The sequence below is a fragment of the Dicentrarchus labrax genome, unplaced genomic scaffold (genome assembly GCF_905237075.1).
Source record: "Dicentrarchus labrax unplaced genomic scaffold, dlabrax2021, whole genome shotgun sequence".
Classification (NCBI taxonomy): domain Eukaryota; kingdom Metazoa; phylum Chordata; class Actinopteri; family Moronidae; genus Dicentrarchus; species Dicentrarchus labrax.
In genome coordinates, this window is record NW_026136715.1 from 1,997,491 (window position 1) to 2,021,465 (window position 23,975).

The 23,975-nt window shown below is 37.5% G+C and overlaps 2 protein-coding genes across 4 annotated transcripts in view; both read left to right on the top strand.

The window, feature by feature from the left end:
* The first annotated feature begins 1,661 nt into the window (after positions 1 to 1,661).
* LOC127377050 (macrophage mannose receptor 1-like) lies at positions 1,662 to 16,016 on the top strand. Of its 2 annotated transcripts, none has more exons than XM_051424613.1 (7): positions 1,662 to 2,411; positions 2,524 to 2,714; positions 3,214 to 3,430; positions 3,962 to 4,289; positions 4,484 to 4,524; positions 5,033 to 5,121; positions 5,646 to 6,889. In XM_051424613.1, exons 1-7 carry the CDS (start codon positions 2,372 to 2,374, stop codon positions 5,772 to 5,774), a joined length of 1,035 nt encoding a protein of 344 aa, XP_051280573.1. In that variant the 5' UTR covers positions 1,662 to 2,371; the 3' UTR covers positions 5,775 to 6,889. The 2 variants fall into 2 exon arrangements, with proteins under 2 accessions (XP_051280573.1, XP_051280572.1); XM_051424612.1 differs by lacking the exon at positions 5,646 to 6,889 and adding an exon at positions 15,237 to 16,016 and having other exon boundaries at positions 1,667 to 2,411.
* Positions 8,748 to 23,975, top strand: part of LOC127377051 (macrophage mannose receptor 1-like) — a 92,728-nt gene continuing 77,500 nt past the window's right edge. The window contains exons 1-4 of one of the 2 annotated variants that reach the window (XM_051424614.1): positions 8,748 to 8,806; positions 9,506 to 9,696; positions 11,581 to 11,794; positions 13,659 to 14,003. In XM_051424614.1, coding sequence (XP_051280574.1) covers positions 8,767 to 8,806; positions 9,506 to 9,696; positions 11,581 to 11,794; positions 13,659 to 14,003 — 790 coding nt within the window. In that variant the 5' untranslated portion in view covers positions 8,748 to 8,766. The remainder of the gene's footprint in view (positions 8,807 to 9,505; positions 9,697 to 11,580; positions 11,795 to 13,658; positions 14,004 to 23,975) is intronic. The other variant, XM_051424615.1, reaches the window with a different exon arrangement.

The following is a 23,975-nucleotide window of genomic DNA, read 5'->3' on the forward strand; positions in this document are numbered from 1 at the left end:
GTAATCCGGGCTGTTAAGGAGGCCGGTGCAGCGGGGAGAATACTGAATGCTTTACAAACATGTTTGCAATAATTTGAATGGCCAGGATCCTTTATAGACATTTAACACTTATTAACATACATTTCGATAGAAGATAAAGCTGCGTACGAATGTCAATCCCAGTAAACAAAAGGGAGAAAGTCATGATGAGTTTGTTTTCATTATCCCATATTTCAGGGGGAGCTGCAGCCCCCTCATAAAGCTCTGAGGTTTGTATTTCTAATATAATCTAAACATGTGCTTGTGTGGCGTTCTTCAGGCGATTCCAACATTCAGAATATATGACGTGAGTTGACAGAAAACGTGGTGCTTTAAAGGTTAAAGGTTAGAGATGTGAGCCTATGACTGGCAGGATAAATCTGGGTGTGGAACAAACCCAGGAGGAGGGGCCTGCATGTGTTCCTGCAAAAAATAAAGCTTAAAAATAGAAACAAAATGTAAATGTAGAGCTGTTTTATGACTTTGGCTGGTCCGATTCTCCCGGAAACACTGAGCACAGGCATCGGGTGATATAAAAACTTTATTATGCTGGACAAAATAATTCACAATATTGTCCTGATAATCATCAGAATATACTTAAAACTCTACAACAAGTCTATTACTATTACTTTACATAACAGTCCTCCCTAATAATTACTTGTGCTCCCACTAACTCTGTCTGAGGTCTGACATTAAGGTCAGGGTGATTTAAAACATTAGTTTGCGTGTTGAGACATTTTAAACCCAGAAAATGCATATTTGTTTATAACTTTCACGTGATTTTTAAAAGCAGCATTGATTCATCACAGTTCAGTGATATAATTCAGTTCAGAGCTCAAACAACAGGATGATACCTCTTTATTGATTAGAGTTGGTGTGATCAGCTCCCATTAGCACAGTGATGAAACAAATATTGTGAGATGGCATTTAAGCAGAAAATTAAAAATTTAAAGAAAAGGAAAAAAAATTTTTTTTTTAGGCTTATTTCAAAGCACAGGTTATTTATTATTATTATTATTATTATTTTATTATGTTAAAGTTATTAATTTGTTAAAACTTTGATAGTAATAGGATCAGTTAAATTATCATTATTTGATTCTGCTAGGCTGTTATTATTATGTTTCAAGTTTTATCATTTTACAGTTATTGTTATTATTATGTTGTTAAAGTTATTATTATTATTTTTAAAAGTTATTATTATTATGTTAAAGTTATTATTATTATTATGTTTAAAGTTATTATTATTATGTTTAAAGTTATTATTATTATGTTAAAGTTATTATTATTATTATGTTAAAGTTATTATTATTATGTTTAAAGTTATTGTTATTATTATGTTAAATTATTATTATTATGTTTAAAGTTATTATTATTATGTTTAAAGTTATTGTTATTATTATTTTAAATTATTATTATTATGTTTAAAGTTATTATTATTATGTTTAAAGTTATTATTATTATTCTGTTTATTATTATTATTATGTTTAAAGTTATTATTATTATTATGTTTAAAGTTATTATTATTATGTTAAAGTTATTATTATTTGTTGTTATGGTCATTGTTATTATCTTTTTTAAAGTTTACGGAGACTTTGGCACATATTGATCCTGTTGCTATGTACAGTAGGTATCTAAGGTAAAGAACACTTTATGCAAACCGCTGTGGGAAAACAAACAGAACACTGACGTTTCTGTCGAACCAACGTAGCTGATAAAGCCACGCGACTTTGTGGTTTTCTATAATTTGGGGTGAGATTTGGTTAGAATTTGTTTGTGCAGCGTGAGAGGAGGAAACCTGCGCTGTAGAATAATCAAATCAGAGAGTTCACCACCATGTCACAGGATGCTCTGCTTGTATAATATGTTCACAGTGACAACAAAACAAAACATGTTCAGCTGTTAATGATCACCTTCAAAGTTTTGCATGTCAGCAATGTAGCACTTCCTAAGTAGCACAAAACACAAAGTAGAGCTGAATTACGTTATACTTTTTATACCATGGTGGAGGTCAAATCACAATATATGTAGAAATACTCAGTTACTAGATTAAGTCCTGCATTCCAAATGTTTAAGAAATGTACTTAAACTGGCAAAAGTAATTATTACTTTAAGTTTAGTTTAAATTGCTTTATATATTGCTGGGTACACACACACACATATATACACACACACACACACACGCACACACACACACACACACTCACACACATCGGTACCAGCATCAGCAGACAGGATGAATCTGAAGCGCCTGATATGCAAATTATGGTTCCTAAAAAGTTAATGGATAACATAATGAGTCAGTTAAAAAGCTGCAGATCTACGGACTAAACAAGAGTTCGGGGAACAGACAAGGATGGAAAAAGTTCTTCTGATCATCATCGCTGGAGCATCAAGCAAGTCCTAAAATGATTTACTCATTATATTTTTTATACACGTACAGTGCATATATATATATATATATATATATATATATATATATATATATCAATCTGTCTGTCACTGCAGGGCTGTGTGCTGTCTCATCAACTGCTGGACGTCAGTACCATTTTATTTATGACCTGAAGAACATGACTGAAGCCCAGAGTTACTGCAGAGAACATTACACAGACCTGGCCACTACAGACAACATGGAGGACGTGAATACCCTGAACAACATGGCAGATTTAAGCCAAATGGTCTACTCTGCATACAGCTATGTGAGTTCACTTTTATCTTTATTTTATTTCAAAACCATTTTTGACAATTATGGAAGTGACAGGCAGGTTGATGGAAAGTAAGTTGATGAACTGTAATAATATTTTGAGGTGCTTTACATGAGACTGTGTGTGTGTGTGTGTGTGTGTGTGTGTGTGTAGTCTATAACCAGTGTTAGAAAAAGTACTAAGATATCTGACTTAAGTAAAAGTAGCAAAACAACAATGTAAAGATTCTCCATTATTGGTTTATTAGTTACATACTCAAAGTAAAAGTCCTGCATTTAAGTTTAGTTTAGTTTATTTTAGTCTGAAAGCATCTAAATTAAGAGTTGTACTATTGTGGTAATAATTGCAACTGTAAAATACTGAAATAAAGTCGTAGAGGATCAGACTGATAGGCAATGAAGGTTTTCTGTACAAATATTTAAAAGCTAAAACAGACTCTAATGCTTTATGTTACATCTGAGGCTAAAGCAAAAAAATCTAATATTTCTTTCAGCGAGCCTGGATCGGGCTGTACGATGACGTGGACAGCTGGAGGTGGTCACTGTCAGACAGAAGTTTCTACGGACTCGGGGAGACTGAGTTCAGACAGTGGTATCCTGGACAACCAAACAATGCATATGATCAACTCTGCACACATATTAAGTCGAGTGGACTGTGGATAGACTACTTTTGTAAACGTCAGTTCAAGTCTGTCTGCATGGATGTCAGAGGTGAGAATATCAACCAGTGAAGTTAAAAACATATTAGTTCAGTTTCTGGAACTTTTCTCTGCTTCTCTTCGCCTCTTTGGTAAAGTGTCAGTCAGTCAATCAGATAAACTTTATTTGTATAGCACCTTTCATACAGTGCAAAGTGCTTTTCTGATGACTTATATGGTGATAATAATACAGCAAAATCAGATCCAAATACTTAATGTGTTTGACTCGAGTTATTTAAATACAGTGTGAATTTGCCTATAAAGTAATTAGATCAGTTTTGTTGTTTTTGTTTAATTGCCTGTTTAAGTCTAAGAATAATATTAGAAATAAAAAAACAAATATATTGTACGCGACAATTCAGTGTCGATTTTAAAGATTCAGAAATCCTCAATAACATTTATTTGTAGTTTTTACAAATTCATTAGTTTATTGATGTGGTTCCTTATATCTCTGTGGATTTATAATACCATGATTTTTGCCACACCTTGGCAAATTGTATGTTATGGTACCTCTGCCCAGCACTTCACTGTGGTCTCTTTCCAGGACCCAATGTGACATTTGTCCTCAACAACAATCTCATGACATGGACCCAGGCCCAGAGCTACTGCAGAGAACACCACACAGACCTGGCCAGTGTGAGGAACAAGGCAGAGAACAAGAAGGTGAAGGAGCTGGTACCTTCAGGAAGAGACCTCTGGATCGGCCTTTTCAGGGACTCCTGGAAGTGGTCGGATGGAAGTAACTCCTCATTCAGGTACTGGCTACCAGGGGAACCTACTGTTAAGAACGAGCCTTGTGTGGCAGCAAACTTTAACAACTCTGGAAAATGGGAGAACTGGAACTGTGACCTGAAGAGAGCATTCATCTGCCAACGTGAGTGGTAACCCATGTTTCAGATAGTATTTATATTTGGATTCAGGTTTAATTTAGCATCAAATGTCCCAAATGAGAATGTAACTAAAGCAATACAGACATCAGGTTTTGGACAGAAGATAGATTTTAACACTGATGATGTTGATCATTTTCATGAATTCTTTTTTCCTTTTTTACCATGGTGATGGCTGCACGTGCACATGGTGTCACAAACCCAAAAGCAGAACAGACAGGTTGGTGAAAAACAAGTCTTTTATTCTTTAGAAGACGCTGAATAAGGTGAGCTGGTGGCGGGCTGATGTTTGGGCTGCAGTGAGGTCAGGTATCCAGGGGAGAAAACGTGCAGTGGGGAAAACTGGGGAATGAGAGCTGGTGACTGGCTTGGCAAACTGGTGTGGAGAGCTGGCAGACAGGTGATCCTGGAGGCAGAGAGAACCAGTGTAAAGAACTCTGGCAGACAGACAGGCAAACCAACTAACAGGCTTGCAGCAAGACTGGCTGACTAGACTCTTCAGTGAGCTGAAGCGAGGCTCTAACATACTGTAGACTCTTCTCATTCTCTGTTTGGTGCCTCCTCGTCTCTTCTCTCCGAAACCATTCCTTGTTTGCATTTGACCTTGATACAGGTAGTTGCTTTGCAGATGGGATGTGTGTATGCAATAAAAAAACAATAAAAAAAACATAAACTGTTGAAATTCTGAGGAATGCCTATATTATATGAACATATATTTATTTTCACAGTTAAGAAGCAAGTGATAAAACTGAGTGTGCTGAAAGACTCCTCTCTGGATCTGAATGACCCTGCTGTGGTGGAACAAGTCTTGAAGCAGGTAAATCATGTTTGACCTTTCAAACTGTATGCAAACACAGAACAACCACATTTACAGCAAATTACAATAAAACTTTATTCACATTACAGCAGTACAAAAACAGTCTGACGAGGTTGGAAACAGATACAGAGTTATTTAAAATAATAAATACAGCAACATAAGAACATTAAATGATATTCAGAAGCTGTATACATTACAATACTTTGGCCATATACGACTTGAGCATTGTGCAGGAAGCTGTGCAGATACATATGTGCTGAAATAAACAGTCTAGTAGAGCCACTCTGCAGGCCATATAGTTAAGAGTCAACACTCAGCACTCAACTATCTGCCATCAAATGCAGCAGGAAAATGTGCAAATACAATCTAACAATCCGAGAAAAGCCAGAGCATTACAATAGAAGACATAGGGGGAAGAAAGTTCAAATGTACAACAGGTCAACAGGTTGAAGGAACATATGACTAACAATGCAGAATGTAATATCTCTGTGTGAGTGATAATGGTGAGGAGTTCTGTGTCTCAGATCAAACAGAGGCTGAAGGACCAGGGGGTGAATCAAGACATCAAACTGAGCTGGAGGAAGCAGTCAGATGGAAAGATCTTCCACAAGGACGAGAAGGAGACAGAGAAGAGGAAGAAGAGGGAGCTTTAATTGCTGTGTCTGTTTTCATCAGAGTCCTCATGTAATGGGTCAGAATATATCTGCAACAATCAGTCAGTTAATCAATTCATAATTTTATTTAACAAGCAAAAATAACAAATATTCACGGGTTCCAGTTTCTTAAATGTGAGGATTATATCATTGTCTGCAACATTGCATGTTTCCACTAATGTAGGATATTTTTTATCATAGATATCATGTCTCAAATAGATAAATAGGTGGTAATTATATGTCACCTAGTTTAATTCTGCAGCCCCTGTAGATTCTCCTTTGGGCCTGGAAGGGGAAGGTGAAGTGTGGGAGTTGCAATCTAAGATAAAATATGATTAAATTAGATTAGATTAGTTTCAATTAAGATTAGATTAGATACTGTACGATAAGATAAAACAGGTAATAGAACATAAGAATTGACTGGAGGCAACTCCAGTGGAAAAAAAGCACCATTTAAAAAGACGGCCTTTAATGTTGTAAAGAATCTTTAATCGTCTTTCTTCATTTAACATTCTGTATTTACAGCAGCAGCCTCCAGTTATTTGATCCAGAATGACTTTGATAAGATAAGATTTACTTTTTCACTCTTTTTTATTTTATACACTCACAGGCTGAAATACACTATCATGCACATGCAGGGCTTGTGGACATGCAAACATGGAGAGAGATGGTGGAGTGATGGGCTGCCATGTTAGCAGTGGTCCAGGAGCAGTTTTGGGGTTAGGTGCCTTGCTCAAGGGAAGTGCACGGGAGGTGAAACTTGCACCTCTCCAGCTACCACTCCATACTATTGTCTGTGGGACTTGAACCGGCAACCCTCCGGTTCCAAGCCAAGTCCCTACAAGTCCCCAATGATGATGTTGTTCTAGCTAACAGGAGCTAAAAGCTGAAAAGTGAGAGGGCGGTGAGAACTTCATGAAAAATGACAGCATGAAATCCAGTGTGTTGTTATTAAAGTGTGAAATAAAACATGAAATAAAAGTGTCATTGGAGAAAATGCCATCCTAAAATAAAAACTAAACAAATACTTTTTAAAAAGAGCATTTTTACATAAAAATGTATATTGAATGTACATGAAATTAGAGTAATAAACATATGTTAGTGTGAAAAATGGAGCTGTGTTGAATAATTTCTTCAAATATTAAGTTGGGTTTGTTGATGAACCTTTTTACATAATATTTTAAATAACTCATAAAGTTATTGCGTGTGTTATTGTGAAAATGAATGATGAAATAACAGTTTATAATAATTGGTTGAGTTTAGTAATTTCCTTACTAAATTGTGCTTATTGAGTTACCTTTGCAAATGTGCTGTTTACACAGATCAGTTATACAACAAAAAGTTGTAAATCAACATATTGATGTATGAGTGTTTACCTTAATGATTAGATTAAGCTTTTAGTAAAAAAAACATTAATTCCAGATAAAATTAAAGCTGCAAGCAGCAGTGAACAGGCCCTCGCACTCCGCACTTGTCAGGTTGTACTGCAGCTGCATCATGTGCCAGTGTATCATGTGTGGACCATGACACGAAAATTGAATGTATATCAGATTATAATCACCACACAGGGCTTACTTCCTATTGCCTGTAGGGGGCGCTATGACTATATCTGTGTTCAGGGCAGGACTCTTATCAAATATATGAAGTTTTGTTGAGATTGGACCAAGTACATTTATGACAACTTCCTGCTTTATGGCAAATCTTTAAAATCCGATGCCACGCCATTCAACGTACAGTCACAAATAGCAAAACTCTTCATCGTGAAAGTCTTTAAAATGTACTGATTAAATTCCCTAGGTGTAGTTCGCTCAAATACATTGTGAAAAAACGCCAAAAATGACCACAAAAGTAAAAATTGCTTAGTTCCTGTTGGGTTCGGGGTTTGGATCCAGGAGACTCTTCTGCTGGAGACGGTGCCTACCACGCATAATCTATCTATCTATCTATCTATCTATCTATCTATCTATCTATCTATCTATCTATCTATCTATCTAATATGTTTTGAGTCTTCTGACCAAACTTCAGCTGGATCTGATCAATCTGCTAGGAGTAGAACTTGATCAAAAACAGACATTTTCTGTTGCCAGTAGGGGACATGTGCATTATAGTGCTGACTGGACAAAGTACACTGAAGGTATGTCAACTTGCAGTTTTGTGGCGAAACGCTGCCCACGCTACGGACACGCCCTCTGACAAAGACTCACAAATCGTGATGGTGTTTAGAGTCGAATGACCAAATGTGAAGTCAATTTGATCAATTCTTTCGGAGGAGTTTGTTAAAATACAATGTGTGCAAAATGCCCAAAACCATATTAACCATATCCAGCCATATTACAAAATGGCTGACTTCCTGTTGGGTTTGTGATATGGCTCCAAGAGGGTTTTTTGTACGTCTGGACATGATCTACATGTGTACCCCTTTTCATACTCGTATGCCACGACTGACATGTTTCATGACATTCGGAGCATGTTTAGGCTTCCAAAACTGCAATTTCGTAGTAGGAATAATAATAATTCCTTCGAATACAATTGGGCCTTCACACAAGTTCCTGCTAATAAAAATAATAATAATAATTAATAACAGCCCAAGCAGTTTCATTAAAAAAAATAAAATCTTTTTAACCGTTTAAGATTACACCGCCCGCCCCCTTTGAAGTGCCCTAGTAGCTCACCTGGTAGAGCTGGTCACTCACGTACCAAAGCTGGTTGAATAATAATCATTCTTCACAGATTTTCTAATTTCCTTGGCCTCGTCATGTTTCAACCATCAAACTGAATGTTTGAATAAAGGGAAATTCTTGACACTGGCTTATCCAGTACAGTGTCAGCAAGCAGTATGAAACTGAAACATCTGATAGGCAAATAATTGTTCCCATAGCCACTTTGCATGAACGCTGAGTTAAAAAGTTAATGTGTAACATAACAGCTGTTAATGTCAACAGCTGCATATCTGCAGTCACAGACTCAAAGAGAGTTCGGGGGACAGACAAGGATGGAGAAAGTTCTTCTGTTCATCATCACTGCAGCATCGGGCAAGTCTTTAGTTTTTTAAATGAGTTATTTATTATCAATGTTTTAATAGAATTGTATTGTGGTGTCCTTGTGACAGCACTGTGACAACTTAAGACACCATTACTTTAATTGTACATAACCTTTCCCTGAAGTCAGGGATCCCAACCTTTTTCCTTAAGGGAGCGCTTTTCTATCATTGAGTAAACTAAGTGACATATTTTAAGGATATTTCCCATTATATTCAGTGCATAACTATAACAGTATAGAACAATTGATAACCACAATGACTGCAGGAAGTTTGGATGAATTTTTTAAGCTTTTTTTTTTTAGCATTTGGAGCTTTTTTTTATTATTTCCTGTGAATATTGATCAGAGATGAGTTTTGGTTTGTATTATGTATTTATTGATTTTTGAACAATCATACAGACTTAATAAGCTTTTTCTTTGACAACTTAAGTGTTTACTTCTCCTTGATCCTTCTGCTAATAGCTGTTTGGGTTTTAGAACCGTGTACTTTTCAAGGAGTCAAGGATATGTTATTGTCATTCACAACAAGGTTGTAATCAAACATTAGATATAGTTCACAAAAAACAAAAATAAACAAAAAAACTGATCATTTAGTCATAAATAAATGCGTAATTATTTTAATGCAGGATGATGAGATATAGGCCTACTGTGTACATTTTTAAAGTTGTGCCTCTGCATGTCTGTCACTGCAGGGCTGTGTGCTGTCTCATCAACTGTTGGACGTCAGTACCATTTTATTTATGACCTGAAGAACATGACTGAAGCCCAGAGTTACTGCAGAGAACATTACACAGACCTGGCCACTATAGACAACATGGGCGACGTGAATACCCTGAACAACATGGCAGATTTAAGCCAAATGGTCTACTCTGAATACAGCTATGTGAGTTCACTTTTATCTCAATGACGTTAGTGATGGAACATAATGATAGTGGTGGAAAGTAAGTAGATTAACTTTTGTTTAAATAACTATTTATAGAGGTCAAGTTATCCAATATTTCACAAAACAATTAGTCCAAAAACATTTGTTCATCTTTGTTTTTTCTTCTTTCCTCTCCCATTAATCATCTGACGACCCCTCAGATTTATCTCTTGGTGGGGCCCAACCTCTACGTTGGGAACCACTGAACTAAACTGTATATAAAGTAATTCAAACTAGCTCCAACAGTGAAATGCTGCTCTAATATTGATGCATCAGTACTAACAATCTAATCATGTCACATCAGTAACAGGAGACATTTTATTGCATTATAAGTATACTTTAGATACACTTAGCTGATAATACCTCTGTTTTTCGACAGAGACGTTTAAAATGCAGGACTTTTACTTGCACATAACTTCCATCCTCCTGCTCTTACGCACATTTTTAATCAGGAAACAATGTGCAATGGAAACAGATGTAGAGAATAAATCATATTGTGCAGGAAACGTATGACTAAAACTACTCTAAAATATTGACAATATGCTATTTTTGCCATGTATTTCTATTTTTCTATATCTTCATCATCATCTATTATGCTTAAACCTTGGCTACTACTGATGTATGATTTGTGCATGAGGGTGATTCATCACTGATTCACTCTAATAAGGATTCTGCTATTCTTGCCATCACCACTTAAGTGTGGCAGCACAATATCATTAAGTTCATATCAGAAAATAAACGTTCCTCAGTCCTCAGTCTGCACGCATAGTCGCTCATTCTAAGGTAACGAAAACACAACTATTCTTATATTCAGGTGATTATCCACTAATGAAAACCCTTCGAATATTATATTACATTTCTGACAGATCCTCTTAAATGGTCGTTTGAACGTCACTTCCAGTGAAGAGAGAAAGAGAAATGTCTGATTTCCATCATGTTTGCTATCATTTGAACTTTGACTGGAGCTCTTGGAGACGTTGTGTCCTCTTCTTCTGCAATGGCTTAATGGCACAGACTGGAGAAGGCTACTCCAGCTGTTTATCTCCATCAACAGATAAACTCATATTCACATATCAGTACATTTTATTTTACACTATATTTGTATGGAAACTTGACGGCAAACTACGAGCTTACTAGTAGCGGAGGTAGTATTACAGAAAGATAACAAAAAAGTGACTCTACAGGTAATTACCTAACTCGAAAAGTGGATTTAGTTTTAATTTACTTTTTATACTCCTTGATTCCACCGGTCATGGCTCTGTGATGTCGCATCTGCGAAGCTGTTTTATTCTGTCCTCCACATGGCTTCACCGACCAGGAGTGTTTCAGTTTCAATTATTTAATTTATTTGTATAGCACCAGAATCATAACAGAAGTTATCTCAATGACACTTCAAATAGAGTAGATCTAGACTGTATCTTTATAAAATGATTTACCCAATAGTTCCCACCATGAGCAATCCCTTGGCGGCAGTGGCAAGGAGGGTTATGCCTGTCTGATTTTGTTGACTTGTTCAGGCTTTTGTTGATTTGGTCATTTTTTTTCTTGATTTATGTGCTTCTACCATGGATAGTAGGCTACGTAGTTAAGTCTTTTAGTATTTTGACAATCAGGTGACTGCACATGGTGTTTTATTTTGGAAAGGTGACACAGCTGTAACCACAGGAATCAGCCAGTTAGGAAGTATTATGTATTTAACTGTGATTGTAGCTAATTTAGTTATGATTTAATTTACAGTAGTGAAATTCAAAAGGTTTGAAGCCACAAAGTAAAGCTAAACTAAGTAAAATAATATGTCATATTACAACAGAGGCTAAAGAAACACAAATGAAATGTTGCTTTCAGCGAGCCTGGATAGGGCTGTACGATGACATGGACAGCTGGAAGTGGTCACTGTCAGACGGAGGTTTCTACAAACATGGGAAGTTCAGACACTGGTCGCCACGAGAACCTAACAACCACAAAGGTGCAGAACTCTGCACAGAGATGTATGATAATGGACTATGGAATGACAACAGTTGTGAAGAACCTTTGAAGGCCGTCTGTTTTGATGTCAGAGGTGAGAATATTAACGAGTGAAGTTTAGTGCTTGAGCTCTCTGCCTTTCTGCTTCTCTTTGCTGTCTTTGGTTACATGAGGGTCATTTAAAGCAGACTGAGCCCTGCCTTCATTTCACTGTAAGAAGCAATGTCTGTTGACCCATACATAGGTACAAATCAAAAACATTGTATTGATACTGTATCGATTCTAAAAAAACACTATCGATTCTTGTGATTGAACCCCTAACCACTAGAGAGCAGCGTTGTGAACGTAAGCGTTTGCTCAGATTTTATGCACATTGTGGTTATTCCTAAAAATAGATTAAAATAAATATTAGTGTAATTTGACTTTTCAATTGCTGTTTAAAATACAGAATAAAGGAGTCACTGTCTTGGTCAAAATGGCTATAAGAAGAGGACGCAAAAAAGCTCTGATGTGCCTTTGAGGATGAATGTGGGACAGGACACCAGCATGTTCATATCCTTGATGATTTTCACCCTCACGCTGACATTTATTTACCCTGGACTGAGATCACAAAATCATGTGAGAATCCATCTTGACAGCAAACTACGAGCTTACTAGTAGCAGAGGTAGTATTACAGAAAGATAACAAAAAAGTGACTCTACAGGTAATTACCTAACTCAAAAAAGTGGATTTAGTTTTAATTTACTTTTTATACTCCTTGATTCCACCGGTCTTGGCTTTGTGATGTTGCATCTGTGAAGCTGTTTTATTCTGTCCTCCACATGGCTTCATCACAGATCAGGAGTGTTTCAGTTTCAATTATTACATTTATTTGTATAGCACCAGAATTATAACAGAACTTGTCTTAATGACACTTCGAATAGAGTAGGGCTAGACTGTATCCTTATTTAATTGTTTTTATAAAAAATGAATGCGAGAATTCATCTTGCTAGACTCCAATCAAAATAAAGACAGTAATGATAAGACAATTGTCTTAATGAAGGCATAGCAAATATATATATTTTTAAAGGGATACATATATATTCATAAACAATTTAATAAAACTAAGCATGAAAATATCGTATACTTCAGGCACTCGAGGGTTGGGGTGTGCCCCCAGCTCCCCCTCTTCCCACGGTTATGGTGAGAATTGAATGTTTTCTCCAACAATGGCTGTTAAGCAGGTTAGCGTAGATGCTGCTAGCATCACTTCAGTCAGACAACTCACATTTGAAATGTTTATTACAGCAGTATAGCATATTTAGATTTTGGTCTAGGCTCCGACCTCATCACTCCCCACAGATATGTTTACATAGAGATATTAGGGAGTGATGAGCAAATACCTTAACCCCCTAGCCGGAGCCTACAGGTGGATGCTGGGGTGGTGGGGGGGCTTACAGCGCAGCAGGCAGCAATAGCTTTCAGAGCAGCAGCAGCATTGACGGAGCAGAGGGAGAGCTGGGAAATTGTGCAGTTTAAATAGACCTCCAGATTGGAAGGGTGCGCTTGGTTGGAGTGAGACATGTCATGTGTGTATAACAGTGCAGCTCGAGTTGACTGCCTGAACTAGCTCGCAGGCTTCTCTCCATTTCTATCAGGACTGGAGAATATTTCTTCAAAGAAGAACAAAAAAACGGCACTGAAGGTTTTCTCGATGGAAAAGATGTTTTCTCTCTTCTCCCGACTGGCCTCTGTAAGAGGTTGAGTTTGTTCAATGGTTCATTGATCTGATTGGTTGAAGTTCGCCAGTGATAGACAGATGATTCATCCAATCACCTGCTGAGTATTTTTTGAAGCTTTTTTTCCTACTTTCTATTTCTATCTATCAAAATAGGTAATGATATTGATTTTCATATTTAAACCATTGGAACTATGTTATTGTACCTCTGCACAGCACTTCACTGTGGTCTGTTTTCAGGGCCCAATGTGACATTTGTCCTCACTAATAACAACCTGACATGGACCCAGGCCCAGATCTACTGCAGAGAACACCACACAGACCTGGCCAGTGTGAGGAACATGACAGAGAACCAGAAGGTGAAGGAGCTGGTAGCTTCAGGACAAAACGTCTGGATCGGCCTTTTCAGGGACTCCTGGAAGTGGTCGGATGGAAGTAAGTCCTCATTCAGGTACTGGAATCAGGACGCAAAGGAACCTAATAACAACTTTGGGAAGGAGGCTTGTGTGGCGGCAGTTTTTAACTCTGGAAAATGGGAGGACTGGAACTGTGACTGGAAAAGAGCATTCATCTGCTACAGCCAACGTGAGTGGTAACCCATGTTTCAAATAGTATTTATATTTGGATTAAGGTTTAATTTAGCATCAAATGTCCAAATGAGAATGTAACAAAAACAGAAGATAGATTTTAACACTGATGATGTTGATCATTTTCATGAATTCTTTTTTTCTTTTTTTACCATGGTGATGGCTGCACGTGCACATGGTGTCACAAACCCAAAAGCAGAACAGACAGGTTGGTGAAAAGCCTCCTCGTCTCTTCTCTCCGAAACCTTTCCTTACTTGCATTTGACCTTGATACAGGTAGTTGCTTTGCAAATGGGATGTGTGTATGTTTTTATGTTTTTATTTCTGGCACACCCTGCCTGTCTCCCATTGTGTTGCTGGGGGTCCAGATGAGGGTCTGTTCCTCCCCCTCTGTGGCCTGGCCCCTCTCCTCTCTCTGCTCTATGATTCCAGTTATCATAGTGGTTATTAGTATATTGCATTGTAATGATTACTATAGTATTATCAATTCATATTATTGCATTACTATATTATGTCTATCTTGTTTATCTTCTATGTCAGTTTCACCAATAAAAAACCTAAACTGTTGAAATTCTGATGAATGCCTATATTATATGAACATATATTTATTTTCACAGTTACGAAGCAAGTGATAAAACTGAGTGTGCTGAAAGACTCCTCTCTGGATCTGAATGACCCTGCTGTGGTGGGACAAGTCTTGAAGCAGGTAAATCATGTTTGACCTTTCAAACTGTATGCAAACACAGAACAACCACATTTACAGCAAATTACAATAAAACTTTATTCACATTACAGCAGTACAAAAACAGCCTGAAGAGGTTGGAAAGAGTTATTTAAAATAATAAATACAGCAACATAAGAACATTAAATGATATTCAGAAGCTGTATACATTATATACATTACAATACTTTGGCCATATGTGACTTGAGCATCGTGCAGGAAGCTGTGCAGATACATATGTGCTGAAATAAAGAGTCTAGTAGTGCCACTCTGCAGGCCATATAGTAAAGAGTCAACACTCAGCACTCAACTATCTGCCATCAAATGCAGCAGGAAAATGTGCAAATACAATCTAACAATCAGAGAAAAGCCAGAGCATTACAATAGAAGACATAGGGGGAAGAAAGTTCAAATGTACAACAGGTCCACAGGTTGAAGGAACATATGACTAACAATGCAGAATGTAATATCTCTGTGTGAGTGATAATGTTGAGGACTTCTGTGTCTCAGATCAAACAGAGGCTGAAGGACCAGGGGGTGAATGAAGACATCAAACTGAGCTGGAGGAAGCAGTCAGATGGAAAGATCTTCCACAAGGATGAGAAGGAGACAGAGAAGAGGAAGAAGAGGGAGCTTTAATTGCTGTGTCTGTTTTCATCAGAGTCCTCATGTAATGGGTCAGAATATATCTGCAACAATCAGTCAGTTAATCAATTCATCATTTTATTTTACAAGCAAAAATAACAAATATTCACTGGTTCCAGTTTCTTAAATGTGAGGATTTGATGCTTTTCTTTATCGTATATGGTTATTAACTTAATATCTTTGGGTTTTAGGCAGTTGATCAATTAAAAAAAGATGTTTGAATTTATCTGCTTGGGCTGTGGGAAACTGTAACAGGCATTTTCATTATTTTCTGACAATAATGAGAACATTAATCAATAATGATAACAATAATCAATAATAATGGTGACTAGTTACAGCCCTCAGTCAGAATATGTAGATATTATAATAGATATATGGGTAATGATTATATGCCAGCTTGTGACCTATCAACTTCCTTTAAGATACTATCAGATTAGATTAGATAAAATAAGACACTGTATGTTAGATAAGATTAGATTAGATATAATATGATGAGATTAGATTAAATGAGATAACATATAAGATTAGATAAGGCACATGTGAGTGGCGGTGACATCATGAAAAAGTGTGAAATAAATGTGTCCTTGGAGAAAATGCCATTATGAAATGAAAATAATACTCAATAAAGTTATGTTATTGTGAAAATGATTGGTTAAAGTAACATTTCATAATGAGTTATGTGTCTTCACGTATTTAATTGGCTTAATTGTTTGAGCTTTACAGAATTTTTCATACCCTCTCCTGTCCAGTGAAAACCCTGTATCTCCAGGAGTGTTTTGAAGGTTTGGGATAAACTGAAGGATGTCATAATAACACTCTGACCGGGTATAAGGTGAATGGCCTTGTTTTATTGCAAAAGCCTGTAACTTGAATTAAATTGTAGATAGAGGGAGAGGTTAACAATGGAAATACTACAGGCTTCTGAATACTACCACTGCTGACAGCTGGAGCCCTCTAGTGGCTGCTCCTGTGTTTGTGCCACAGTGTGATAATTTATTTAAGTGAATGATCTCATGTATTTTTAGGGTAAGGGTGATGTCAGTGTTGGACATCAGGAATCAGTTTGTTACATTGAATGTTTAACATCAGGAATGCAGAGTGTTAACATTCCTCATGTTAGTGGATTTCTGCAGCAGTTATTTTACCTCCACTTTATCTGTTCAGTGGAAAATGGAAATGTTTTCTCTCTAGGCTTGTTTTACTATGCACATATATACATGGACATAGGTTTGTTTCAAAATGTACAACATATAATCATCAGTGTCTTTATTGACTTCTGACCAAATTCTATCCAGATCCAATCAACCTACTAGGAGTAGTATGAGCCTTGTTTCTTAAATAAATCTTCTCCCCTTCTCATGGGTGCTTTCCTGTTGAACAGGATCTAAGGTGGTCTTGGATTCCCCAGGCCAATCCCACATTAACACAGCCTCTTTTCAGTGTGGTTGGGGAGAAACTCAAGGTTAGACAAAGAATGGTGCACCAACATAGCCAATGATCTCAGGCAGATCTTAATATCTGTCCTCAACTGTTTCCCAGCTCCACTTCTCATAGTTGCTTCCCAACTGAAGACAAGACAATGGGAGTGGACAAGGGCAGGGCCTTGCTGAGTGGCTCAGATCTGGAGTTGGTCCAGTGGATGCCCACTGCTCCTCGTACTTGGGATGGAGGTCAAATGCAGAGAATGAATTTCTGTGAGAGGGTTCAGTAAAAGATAACTTCACTTAATCCTGGAACACCTTGGCTACATATTTCTTGATGTTCCCGAATGCACAGACCTCAGGCAAACAGCAAAAAAGGGCCTCAGTATAAACAGTCCTTTCTGTTCTATGATGAAATCCCTGCATCATTGCTCCAACCCATCGGTTGGCTCCCTTGTTCATCATTGTTGGTTGCAACCCATGACGACATCCTGGTTCTGCTTAAGCTGTGTGATCTCTGCTGAGCTGCGGCCTAACGCGAACACTAGTCCGTTCAATACCTAAGATTGGCGCAGCTCTCCATCTGCCCGCATCAACCAATCTACCAAGGCTATGTCAGGCTCCACAAGAAGGAATCTTGACCTTGCAAAAGCTCATGAGCTCCTGCTTCCCCTAATGCATTTTAAATATTTGTATCTGCTGCCTAATTATATATTTGCATATCAGGTGGTTGCTGGGTTTAGAGTATTTATATCTTTGCTATATGGGAAATGTTCCTGCATGAGGTTTGCTAAGTAGCATTCCCTCATGGCTTGAGGTGCTCATAGGGAATAACCACATGGCAAAGCCCACCCATAGCAGTTTCACTAGATAGTATATTCCTCTGGGGCCAAGGTGCTTCCAGGGAATGGCCACACGGAGGCTGGTGCCAAGGCCCACACATAGAAGATATTTGCTCATCACTCCCCAATATCTCTATGTAAACATATCTGCGGGGAATGATGAGGTCGGAGCCTGGACGCCAAAATCTAAATATGCTAAACTGCTGTAATAAACATTTCAAATGTGAGTTGGCTGACTGAACTGATGTTACTGACTGACACACTTCACATTTGTATTCATTACCTAAGTCATTTAAGTTACTATAATAAATTCACAAATTATAATTTCTTGCCATCTATTGTGTCCTCCTCCGTATTTGTCATGGCCCAGGAGCCGTGTTATGACACCTCTCACTTTTTCTCCTGTGCCAGTCATCTCCCTCCCACATCCTGCCACTCCCTCCTGCCCTACACTGACCCTTTTCCATCCAGTTCCAGTCATCTGACCTTCCCTTCCTACCTCCCCACCTCCAGCTCATCCCTGATCAGCCAATCCCTGTATACCAGCCCATGATCCTTTGTTCCTTTGTCAGTTCCTCTTACTTGCTATGTTCCAGTCTGAACCCGCCTACCTGTCTGACTGTTACCTGTCCACCTGTTATCTGTCGACAGCCCGGCCTGTCTGTCTGTCACTGTGTTGTCTTTGACATACCTTAATGTGCTAGTAGTTGAATTTAAAATGTAATAACAACAAACAACAAAGACAATAGACAGACACTATACAACATAATAAAAGATAAAATTCCTCCAGGATCTAAAAATAAGATCTGGTCCAGGACTCAGAGACATATTACTGCAACTTGATTATTATTATTTTCATTATTTAAATAATAAGTTCTGTCTTATCTTACTGCCCTGAAATGACTAATGATCATTCACTACAGACTGTGGTGACTGTTTGTCTGTGGCTGTAGTTTAACACAATAGAATCAGACATGGTTTTGAAAAAGGGGAACATCTTGAACAAACAGTATTTGCAAACCTATAAATAGTTTAATTAGAATTTTAGGCAAATAATTGTTGCTTCCCACCAATTTGCATGAAGTCAGTGTGTAAGCTAATATTTCAACATCTAAGGTCATACCTTTAGAATAAACAGAGAGCCAACAGAGATGGACATAGTTCTTCTGCTCATTGTGGCTGCATCAGGCAAGTATCTTATTTGTTTTAAATATATTTATATTCTTTTATCACCCTACATTACCATATCACTGTGGCTACAAAGCGGTCATCATACTGTAACACTATTATGATGTACGACAGTCTCTGTATATAATACTTATCCAGTGATTGAACATCATTGTGTTTTTCAATATTTCTTGATGCTGAAATGACTTTTAAAACTCTCCTTTTTCAAATATAATTGGGGATAATTCAACCAAACATATGCAGACGGAGGGATTTTACTCAGTTCCAATAAGAGAATGTAAAAATACTCCATTAGAAGTAAAAGTCCTGCATTTAAACATACTAAGTGAAATTATGCAGTGTTAACAGCAACATGTTTTTAAAGGTGTGGTCAGTCATTCTGGAGAAAGATAGTTGATTGTTGGGAGCACGAACTCAACCTGGCTCGCTCCCAGCTACTATGTTTGTTTCCCACAATCCAAAGCGTCGGGATGTTACCACCTGGGAAAGAGACTCAACAATCTCCACTGACACCACCTTAAAGTACTCATTGTGCAGTAAAATGTTCCCTGTCAGTGTTCTACTATCAGATAAAGTAATAGATATATGGAGTATTTTTTAGAAACAGATGCAAATTCTCTGTCAGTGTCAGGCTTTAATGTTCCATCACGAGCAGCCAGTCAGGTTCACTACGTCCAGAACGAAACCTTTTGCACTTCTGTACTCGCCTGTATGAGGAAGTGTTGACCACAAGCTTGTTCATGCAATCAATATTACAGTCTTTCACTTATTACACTTTTGTTTCAAACAGAATTACATCCCTCTTTCTCAGTACAGAGTTACAGTCTGAATTTTCCAGCTCAGTTCATGAGTGAATGATTTGACCTGCTTGATCTTCTTGTACTTCCTGTCTCACTATCTCTGTATTTTAGCCATGATAGTGTTGTTGGATAAGTTTCCACTTACCCTGCCAAATATCTCAACATCTACAACATGAATTGGTTCAAAATCCTCTAACTATAGCTACAGATGCAGATACATATACATAATGAATGAGCTGTTTGTTCAGATAGAAAGCTACCAGTTCCAAATATTTACATTGTACAGATATCCTGTATCTTTGAATGTATCAATAATCATGACAAACATTTTTGTATGGAAACATAAAGTGATTTCAGAATGAAGCTATATAAATGTGATATATCACTGCCTTGGAATGATTAATGAGCATTTACTAGAGTAGCAGAAAAACAAAATGGTATCCGATGTGTTTGAGATCCCTGAAATGAGATTTACATTATTTACCTAATATGTAAATAACTGTTTCCATGAAACCAGATGATACTGAAGTACTGTAAGTTATTCTTACGTACAGCCTGATAATAGTGATAATAGTCACACCTCAGAATAAACAGAGAGCCAACAAAGATGGACGTATTTCTCCTGCTCAGTGTTTCACATGTTTTCTGTTTGTTTATATCATTTAACAAAACTCTTATCAGAACGTTTATGATGTAATTCAGTTATAGAATACCTTTGTATTGATTGATGTACAGACTAATGCAAACTGAATACAAATGTGACATATTTTATCTTCAAGATCTCAAGTCCCGATCTGATACGTGTATTTTATTTTTAGATCATAAAGGTGCACCGTGCACACTTCATGTACATTAAAGTTAAGAGCGTTCTGATCAGGATTTTTTTCAAGATTACTGGAAGCAGTATCTGCTGATACCGATCACCAATAATGAGCTCTATTTATCATGCAGGGTTATTTATTGAACTATTATTAACAAGATATTAGGTAATAAACTAAGTAAATTTCTATGCAAATGTTAAAATGGCTGACTGTTAATATACCATGCGTTCTGTCTAAGTAAATCTGTGTGGTGACATATATATCAGTTGGAGCAGCCTTAATTAAAGTTAAACTGTATGCTTTAAACAATAAATTATAAAATAACAAACCCTCTCTGTAATATATTAACCTTGCTGCTGTCTGGAGGGAGTTTCTCTCTCCAGCACCAGAGTTACCTAAATAAACTGTCTGCATTCTTTTGACCTTGCTGTCACACAGCCATTTCTGATGAACAACTGAAGCCTTATACTGCCTTCTCCAAGGCCACCACACTCCTTTGATAAAAAGGTGTTGCTGGTCCACCACTGCCTCGATCCACAGAAACATTAGTTCAAACTAGCGGTAGACCAACAACTCCCTTGCTCTGTAAAATTACTCTTTTTGTCATTGGACTCCGGTGGCTTTGAAGATAGCACTGATATATATATAATATATAAGATATATTATATAAGTATTTTTATTCCAAATCTAATCAATCTGTCTGTCACTGCAGGGCTGTGTGCTGTCTCATCAACTGCTGGACGTCAGTACCATTTTATTTATGACCTGAAGAACATGACTGAAGCCCAGAGTTACTGCAGAGAACATTACACAGACCTGGCCACTATAGACAACATGGATGACGTGAATACCCTGAACAACATGACAGATTTAAGCCAAATGGTCGACTCTGCATACAGCTATGTGAGTTCACTTTTGTCTTTATTTCATTTCAAAACCATTTTTGACAATTATGTAAGTGACAGGCAGGTTGATGGAAAGTAAGTTGATGAACTGTAATAATATTTTGAGGTGCTTTACATGAGACTGTGTGTGTGTGTGTGTGTGTGTGTGTGTGTGTGTGTGTGTGTGTGTGTGTGTGTGTGTGTGTGTGTGTGTGTAGTCTATAACCAGTGTTAGAAAAAGTACTGAGATATCTGACTTAAGTAAAAGTAGCAAAACAACAATGTAAAGATTCTCCATTATTGGTTTATTAGTTACATACTCAAAGTAAAAGTCCTGCATTTATAGTAATACAAACTTTCCCTATTTACAGAGTTATATTTTCATAAACACTGATTTATTGACATGTACATGTAAGCAGCATTTTAAAGTGTTCAACATGAAGCTCGACTGCAATAAATTTAATGGAGTAAAAATAAATACAGTTATTTTAAAATAACTAAGAGTTGTATTATTGTGGTGCTCAAAATATTTAACTATGGTTGGAAGGTCTGCAACTGTAAAATACTGAAATAAAGTCGTAGAGGATCAGACTGATAGGCAATGAACGTTTTATGTACAAATATTTAAAAGCTAAAGCAGACTCTAATGCTTTATGTTACATCTGAGGCTAAAGCAAAAAAATCTAATATTTCTTTCAGCGAGCCTGGATCGGGCTGTACGATGACGTGGACAGCTGGAGGTGGTCACTGTCAGACAGAAGTTTCTACGGACTCGGGGAGACTGAGTTCAGACAGTGGTATCCTGGACAACCAGACAATGCATATGATCAACTCTGCACATGTATTAAGTCGAAAGGACTGTGGATAGACTACTTTTGTAAATATAAGTTGAAGTCGGTCTGCATGGATGTCAGAGGTGAGAATATCAACCAGTGAAGTTAAAAACATATTAGTTCAGTTTCTGGAACTTTTCTCTGCTTCTCTTCGCCTCTTTGGTAAAGTGTCAGTCAGTCAATCAGATAAACTTTATTTGTATAGCACCTTTCATACACTGCAAAGTGTTTTACTGATGACTTATATGGCGATAATAATACAGCAAAATCAGATCCAAATACTTAATGTGTTTGACTCGAGTTATTTAAATACAGTGTGAATTTGCCTATAAAGTAATTAGTTCAGCTTTGTTGTTTTTGTTTAATTGCCTGTTTAAGTCTAAGAATAATATTAGAAATAAAAAAACAAAAATATATTGTATGCAACAATTCAGTGTCGATTTTAAAGATTCAGAAATCCTCAATAACATTTATTTGTAGTTTTTACAAATTCATTAGTTTATTGATGTGGTTCCTTATATCTCTGTGGATTTATAATACCATGATTTTTGCCACACCTTGGCAAATTGTATGTTATGGTACCTCTGCCCAGCACTTCACTGTGGTCTCTTTCCAGGACCCAATGTGACATTTGTCCTCAACAACAATCTCATGACATGGACCCAGGCCCAGGACTACTGCAGAGAACACCACACAGACCTGGCCAGTGTGAGGAACAAGGCAGAGAACAAGAAGGTGAAGGAGCTGCTACCTTCAGGACAAGACATCTGGATCGGCCTTTTCAGGGACTCCTGGAAGTGGTCGGATGGAAGTAACTCCTCATTCAGGTACTGGCTACCAGGGGAACCTACTGTTAAGAACAAGCCTTGTGTGGCAGCAAACTTTAACAACTCTGGAAAATGGGAGAACTGGAACTGTGACCTGAAGAGAGCATTCATCTGCCAACGTGAGTGGTAACCCATGTTTCAGATAGTATTTATATTTGGATTCACGTTTAATTTAGCATCAAATGTCCCAAATGAGAATGTAACTAAAGCAATACAGACATCAGGTTTTGGACAGAAGATAGATTTTAACACTGATGATGTTGATCATTTTCATGAATTCTTTTTTTCTTTTTTTACCATGGTGATGGCTGCACGTGCACATGGTGTCACAAACCCAAAAGCAGAACAGACAGGTTGGTGAAAAACAAGTCTTTTATTCTTTAGAAGACGCTGAATAAGGTGAGCTGGTGGCGGGCTGATGTTTGGGCTGCAGTGAGGTCAGGTATCCAGGGGTGAAAGCTTGCAGTGGGGAACACTGGGGAATGAGAGCTGGTGACTGGCTTGGCAAACTGGTGTGGAGAGCTGGCAGACAGGTGATCCTGGAGGCAGAGAGAACCAGTGTAGGGAACTCTGGCAGACAGACAGGCAAACCAACTAACAGGCTTGCAGCAAGACTGGCTGACTAGACTCTTCAGTGAGCTGAAGCGAGGCACATAAACATACTGTAGACTCTTCTCATTCTCTGTTTGGTGCCTCCTCGTCTCTTCTCTCCGAAACCATTCCTTACTTGCATTTGACCTTGATACAGGTAGTTGCTTTGCAGATGGGATGTGTGTATGCAATGGGGGAGGGGTGATGGTCCATTTCTGGCACACCCTGCCTGTCTCCCATTGTGTTGCTGGGGGTTCAGATGAGGGTCTGTTCCTCCCCCTCTGTGGCCTGGCCCCTCTCCTCTCTCTGCTCTATGATTCCAGTTATCATAGTGGTTATTAGTATATTGAATTGTAATGATTACTATAGTATTAATTCATATTATTGCATTACTATA

Excerpts from the sequence above, each read along its gene's own strand:
- LOC127377050 (XM_051424613.1), top strand. The coding sequence starts at position 2,372 with ATGGAAAAAGTTCTTCTGATCATCATCGCTGGAGCATCAA. Across the intron at positions 2,715-3,213 it reads TCTACTCTGCATACAGCTAT|CGAGCCTGGATCGGGCTGTA; the intron begins GTGAGTTCACTT and ends TATTTCTTTCAG. Across the intron at positions 5,122-5,645 it reads TGGAACAAGTCTTGAAGCAG|ATCAAACAGAGGCTGAAGGA; the intron begins GTAAATCATGTT and ends TCTGTGTCTCAG.